The sequence below is a fragment of the Oratosquilla oratoria genome, chromosome 39 (genome assembly GCF_046742065.1).
Source record: "Oratosquilla oratoria isolate Oo_2021 chromosome 39, ASM4674206v1, whole genome shotgun sequence".
Taxonomy (NCBI): Eukaryota; Metazoa; Arthropoda; class Malacostraca; order Stomatopoda; family Squillidae; genus Oratosquilla; species Oratosquilla oratoria.
In genome coordinates, this window is record NC_134815.1 from 2307501 (window position 1) to 2315000 (window position 7500).

Genomic DNA, 7500 nt, shown 5'->3' on the forward strand with positions numbered 1-7500 from the left:
TCCTTGCTTACGTTCTTATGTTCTCTTCCAGAACGACGTGCGCGTCATTCCAGTGACGTTGGAGAATAGCAGTGACCGCACGACGTCGCCTACTCGTCCTGCCAAGGGTCCCACGAAACGACCCTCAAGTTCTCCGCAAGACCCCGGCTACGTGCCCATCAAGAGGTCCGGGGTGGCAACCCTCGGGGGCCATCGGAACGATTCATCGAAGTACGAACCCGAAGTGGAGGAGAGGAGAACGAGAGACGAGTTCGAGAAGAAGGGCAGAAGGAGAAGCCTCTTCGACAATGAGATCCGGAACGGTTCCTCGAAGTACGAACCCGAAGCGGAGCAGAGGAGAACGAGAGACGAGTTCGAGAGGAAGGGGAGAAGGAGGAGTCTCTTCGACAATGAGATCCGGAACGGTTCCTCGAAGTACGAACCCGAAGTGGAGCAGAGGAGAACGAGAGACGAGTTCGAAAAGAAAAGCAGAAGGAGGAGCCTCTTCGACAATGAGGACGAGGTCTGGAACGGTGTTAGCGCAACCAGGAGGCGCAGCAGGGACGAGAAAAACCTCTGGAATGCGGTCAACGGCGACAAAGACGAGAACGGGCGTTCTGTCAAGAGAAGCTCGAAGTACGAAGACATCCGGGAGATCAACATCCCCGTGATGATCGACGACTCCGTCGCTCGGGATCGTCCGTCGAGGCACTCCGTCTGGGAGAAGTCCCAGCCCAAGGTCGAGGACGACCCGAAGAGCCCCGTGAAGACTTCGAAGAAGAGCCTCTCCACTTCGAGTAAGCTGAAGGAGTGCGTTCAGAGCCCGACGGAACGGAAGACCGTGACATCGTTCCCGGGGAAGACGAGTCAGGAGACGGAGGTCCAAAGTGGTTTCAAGAGCCCCGAATCGCCTCTGAAGACTCCCAAGCTTCTTTCAAGTCTCACTAAAGGAATGCGAGCCAGCGAAACCGAGAAGGAGAATGTGGAGCCAACAAAAGCCCCAGATGGGACGGGAGCGACGCCCTGGGTCTATTCTGGTCTGTTCCAGGAAGACGGCAAAGAAGATCGTCTGTCCGGTCAGAAGAAGACCACACCGGAGCAAAAGGAGACGGCTAAACGCGACAAAGAGCCCTCGACCGAGGCGAAAAAGTACTATCTCTTCGGGGAACGAGAGTACCGGGACTGTCTGGGTCTTCAGGACAAAGCCAAAGTGTATCCAAAGATGACAACAGCGTCCGATCTCAGTTCGGGGACCTCCTCTTCCCTCCCGTCATCCTTCAAACCCCCATACCCGGAGGAGAGCTCTGACAGGCAGAGTACCTCGTCGACACTCAAAGCCTCTACTGACAGTGTAGATGCCGAAGAGTCTGGGAGCCTCGCCGACGTCTCCTCCAGCGAACGCAGCAGCGACTTGAGCTCCTTCCTGAAGAAGGAACGACCGAAGCCGTCGACAACGACAACACGAAAAATCGCATCAACGACCTCGGACGAGTCGGATGAAGACTATAAGATCAACGTCACGATCCCAATGCCGCAGGAGGACGACTCCAAGCTAAGGAACAAGTCGGAGAAGGACCCCAAGGGCCGGGAGGTGTTCGTGGAGAAGCGGCAATCGTTGATGGAGGAGGACATGTTCAAGAATTGCTGGAACGATTTCAGCAACACTCTTCAGGACGTCCTGTCCCGGCTTCAAGAACTCTCCTCCGAACTCGGCCAGTCCCGCATGGCGGGGACGTCCCCCTCCACCAACACGACCAACACGACGGCGACCACGACCCCCTGCGAGGAGAAGGACCCGAAGGACCCGGTGGCAAACCACCAGAGCTCTGAGGACAAGCCCAAGAACAGAAAAAGCCAGAAGAACAAGGTGAGTGGTCGATCTTCAACTCTTTTGGCCGTTATTTTCGAAATTTGTCGACAGTCATGGCGCCAACGTTTTCCAACATTGAAACGTAGATATCTAAAGACTCCACAGACCATGCTAACGAAAATTACCAGTAGATTTTCTAGATCAACCAGAAGACTCCACTGACCGTAGTAGTGAAAGTTAATGGTAGATTTTGTAGATTAACCAGTTAGCCAGATAAACTTAACTAGAAAGTCAGATGAGATTCTGTCGTCAAATGAAGTTTGCCAGGGCTATCGAAAGGTTCCGAAGAACGGCCATCAACCCTTTTTGGTTCCTACAGGACTTTCATGATTTGATTCTGGCAGGCGCCAGTAGATTTTATTAGTTAAAAAACAGGGACTAAAAGCGATAAAGAAATTGGCTTAGAGGTTATTTATTAAATGTTTTTATTAACCGTTTTGATCTTGACATGGCTTGTATTCCTGACAATGAAAAGGTCAATAAAACAGACGTTTACTAATTCAATATGTATATACACATATATATATATATATATATATATGTATATATATATATATATATATATATATATATATATATATATATATATATATATATATATATGTACGAGTATGTATAGAATGTATGTATGTGTATGTATATCAGGCCCGGCCGTCGTGCAGGTTTGAACTCGGGTTCTTCTGAGCGTGTAACTCTAGGGACTCACGCTCAGAGGAACCCGAGTTCAAAGCTCACGATGGCCAGGCCTGACATGCATACATACATACATATATATATACATTTATATATATATATATATATATATATATATATATATATATATGTGTGTGTGTGTGTGTGTGTGTGTGTGTGTGTGTGTGTGTGTGTGTGTGTGTGTGTGTGTGTGTGTGTGTGTGTGTGTGTGTGTGTATGTATATCAAGTCCAAATCGAGAACTCACATTGTCCAGAAAAAGGCATAACGCAATCCACGGCTTGTGATGATTCCCACCCCCATATAAGGCGACAAAAACGGGAAGACGACCAATCAGTGTAGAGAGCAATCAGAGAGCATTTACAACAACATACTGAATCTATCATGAAGGACTTAGATACAGCATTTCCACGATTTGTCCTGTCCATCTTCTGGCGAGATTGTTCAGCTTAAAGGAACCCCTTTTGAACCAAAATGTTTAAGGAAGACATGAGGCGTCCAGAAACAGAGGGACATCCTAGCCAATTTTTTTTTTTTTTTTCTAAAAAACTTTCTCAATTTTTTTTCTTTATTTTATTGCGTTACCCGTGCCTAACTCTAAACCGGTTAGAGTGGCGAGGATGCCCTTCTGTTTCTGGACGACTCATATTTTGAACAGTCCGATCCAGACAGGATTTAGGGTTTTTGTTCATAGTGACGGCAGACGATTTTATTCAATTTAAAGGAACTTTTAGGACCTGAGGGATTACGGACGATGACTGAACTTGTATAGGATTTATGACAACTGCCAGATTATCTTACTCAGGAGTCAAGGGGTCTGGTCGAATTGCATGGCGTTCTCCAATCGGTTATCCGCTCTCTGACTTCAAGGGTTATCACACTGGGCTTCCACGGGCTTCACCAGCGCCAACAGTTGAGAGTTCGTTTGAGTAAAAACGACTTCGGTTACAATATTTCATTTTTCAAATCTCCAAATATCAAATGATCTTTCCGTCACATATAGCAAAGCTGAATGATGAACTAAGGGATTGTGAACTTATACGAATGTTAGACATACTGTGGAAATGTTCTTAGAGAAGTCTAGATCTCTGTAAGCGAAGTCCTAGTCTAGTTATTCAAATGGAGGTTGGAGGTAGGATGTCGGAGGAAAAATAGCCCAGTGTGATAGCCCCTTTCCGTTCAGATGCAGCTCCGAAGGAACCTGCAGATGGATTTCTGCGTCAGGTTCCTCTACCGGAGGGCGATATAGACAAGGTCATCATATTAAGACAACAGGGCAGGACTCGTAGTAATGGATTTGAATTGGTCAAATTTGGTCAAATTTAGGTTTAAGAAGGAAATAGGCGAGAACTAGTTTACCAACAGAGTGGTTAATGAATAGTAACTGGTAAATGGTAACTGGTGAATGGTAACTGGTAAACGGTAACTGGTAACTGGTAAACGGTAACTGGTAACTGGTAAATGGTAAATGGTAACTGGTAAATGGTAACTGGTAAATGGTAAATGGTAACTGGTAAATTGTAACTGGTAACTGGTAAATGGTAACTGGCAAATGGTTAATGGCTTAGTAACCATGTAGCGAACGCTGAAACAATTAGTTGTTTTAAGAGAAGGCTAGTTAACTTTATGGGTGGGGATGACAAGTGGTAAAGGACATGGAACTGCCAAGTGTAGGCCTTATGGTCTCTTGCAGTCTCTCCACATTCTTCTGTTCTTATGATCCTATTTCTAACAAAGGGGCTGTACGGGTATGATTGAAATAGACTGAAAATAGCCAGAAGAAATGGAAAAGTCTCTCTCTATCTCAAAGTTGAGAGAAAAAAAAACTCCACAAAAAAAAAAAAAAAAGGAATAAAATAAATCTAAAAAAAAGTCACCCAACACTGATGGAGTCTCTTGTTTCACGTGCAAATGACCAGTGACCAGATTCTCAAAATGAACTAAATTGATTGATTGACAAATAAACGAATAGATAAATGAATAAAGAGGGGGTGATATTCTCTGGTTTCGTTCATTTTTCATACACTTATTCACTTAATCATTCACTTATTCAGACAATACACACACACACACACACACACACACACACACACACACACACACACACACACACACACACACACACACACACACACACACACACATGAAATCAGTCCAACACATTCCTTCTACATGCACACTCTAACCCTACACGAAAGCCATGGGAGTATGGTTCACCACTGTCTTGGATCACGTGGTGGAATCGTGATCGACAGCTATTATTCTCCCGGATGAGAGCTCAGAGCTTATATATTACCCGATCTATGGGTTACACTGTGACTTTAGACACACACACACACACACACACACACACACACACACACACACACACACACACACACACACACACACACACACACACACACACACACACACACACACACACACAGCTTCTTGCCAACCAAAGTTCGAGTGCCGGCTCGCAGTGCCGCGATGCTGAAATTATTTCAGCCCTGGGCGGGAATGGAACTCGGACTATTGGATTAGCTGTTACGAACGGTACCACTGCACTGCCAATTCGAGTATTCATTCAGACGAACGTCACCCTGGCTTTGTGAATTAAGAGAAGTACGCCATTCTTAGGTCCTTGGGTTCACCTTCAGTTCCCCCGAGCGCGGGTGGATCGCGGAGGGATGGAGGAAGAGTCTGTAGTACAATGCGACATGTAACTCAACCTGCATAAGACGTTTCACGCAATTTCACGCTTTCCGCGTCCTGCTAAGGTTACCTCCAATTGTTCTTTACCTTGATAACGGCTCTCCGTCTGTTCAAAGAACCTGAACGCTTTGTTGAATAATCTGCTCAACACACTTATTTGAATTGTTCAATTTTCCTGTTTCAATCTCCCCTTTCTCTTTCAAGTTATTTGACGGTGAAGGACGGGTGTATGCCCTGGTTGGTTGCCTCCATTATAATGGGATAAAGAGTCTTCTAGTATATGTATATATGTATTCTTTTAAAGGTATTATAGTCATGGCTGACCCCAACAAAGATTAGAGTTCAGGTGGACTTCCTTGAGGTGTTATTTGCAAGGACGAGTTAGTTTAGTTTATTGACCAAAATATAGTATACAACATAATGCATGACTCAATTTTCTTAAAATTGGCTTGGTCCAGTATGCAAGTCAGAGTACAAGTTATTATACCGTACACCGCTTCTCGAAGATGAAAACCCTCTATAAGTTATATCATACATACACTATATATGCACCTACCTCATAGATATTGTTACGCGCCATCAGTAGAAAAAATCCACCATAGAGACCCATAGCTAAACCTAGTAAAAAATATTGAACAAAGGTTACAATATAGACAGCTAAGATATTAGTATATAATGTTTATAGATATTCACATGATTATTACACGTTCACGTTTCCTCTTTGTCCAAGGCGGACTATTCGTCACGGACTTTCTACTTTCTCTTGCCCTTCCTTCTGAAATTATGCTTATTTTCAATTTGTCCGTCCCCACAACAATTCTAATGCTCCCAACCTTGCAACTGTTCGTGTTCCTTGTTTCTTTTTTTTCTGAAATTATGCTTATTTTCAACTTGTCCGTCCCAACATTGTAACTGTTCGTGTCCTTTGTTTCTTTTTAATTTCTATGCCGAACAGAATTCTTTAGTGTCTCTTCTTATGAGCTTCTGTTGATGTGGATTTAGCAAAGGTACATATAGCTCTGATTATTCGACTATTTCAGTAATATCTTTAGCAGTTGCTGCATTGATATAATTTTGGTGACTAGATATTGCTTTTATTACAAAAAATATAAATCAGATATACTGAATACTCATCTAAAGATGTTTTTCCATAGTTCTGATGCACATTATTGGGGCAGCCATATCTTTAGTAGTTGCTGCATTAATTCCTTTTTGTTGACTAAATATTGCTTTTATCTCAAATAAAAATATACATTGAACATTCTAAATACTCAAAAAAGAAATGTTTGCATAATAGCTCTGATGTACAACTATTGGGTCAGGGATATCGTTAGTAGTGGCTGCATTGATGCCATTTTCTTGACTAAATATTGCTTTTATTAAAAGATTAAGAATATATTGAACATATTGAATACTCAACAAAAAATGTTTGCATAGCTCTGATGTACGACTGTTGTAGCGGGTTCGCGAGAATTCAATGACATCTCCTCGAGACGCTCCTCACTTATGGTTTGCTATTTGCTGTTTCCTTTGCGCTTGAGTGTTATGATATCGTTCTCGTCGAAATTTCCCCACCTTGAAACTTCTCCACGATCTTCATTCAATCCATGATTGGTATTACTTTTGGAGATCATTCAATCCATGATTGGTATTACTTTTGGAGATCATTCAATCCATGATTGGTATTACTTTTGGAGATCATTCAATCAGTAGGACATTTGAACCAGAAGCTGCGCATCGCGACCCTAATCTTACAACAACCCACCCGGAAAGACGACAACATGATAATCGGAGCTTTCCTGTTCGCAAGAAAAAAAAAAAAAAAAAAAAAAGAGATAAATAAATAAAATAAAATAAATAAATAAAAAGATAAATAGATTAATAAACTAATAAAAATATAAATTAATAAACACACAAAGAAATACTATATAAAATGTATGCGAAACGAACAAAAAAAACAAGAAAACAATCTCTACAGTACGACATCAAGTAAAACAAGAACCTTAAAGGAGCTGTGGAATAAAGACGACAGCTCCGCATCCACTTCTACGTCTACAAGTCCACTGCTGAGCAAATTTCTCCAAAAACATCCACCACAGGTCATCCGACTACAAGACCTCTTTACCACACCCCTCCTGCAAACTTCTCTATCTTCTCTAATTTCAGTCTGGTTTCTCTTTTCCTCGTGGAGATCGATATTGGCTAAGATTAGATCTGCGCTTGCAGGGGGATACTTTTGAAACGAACCACAACTTCCTTTAT

General features: G+C 42.8%; 1 protein-coding gene across 2 annotated transcripts in view; it reads left to right on the forward strand.

Annotated features, from left to right (window-relative positions):
- LOC143020249 (uncharacterized) overlaps nucleotides 1-7500 on the forward strand; it is a 124334-nt gene that overhangs the window by 39178 nt on the left and 77656 nt on the right. For both annotated transcript variants that reach the window (XM_076176436.1, XM_076176437.1), the window contains exon 5: nucleotides 32-1846. In XM_076176436.1, the coding sequence (XP_076032551.1) occupies nucleotides 32-1846 (1815 nt within the window). The remainder of the gene's footprint in view (nucleotides 1-31; nucleotides 1847-7500) is intronic.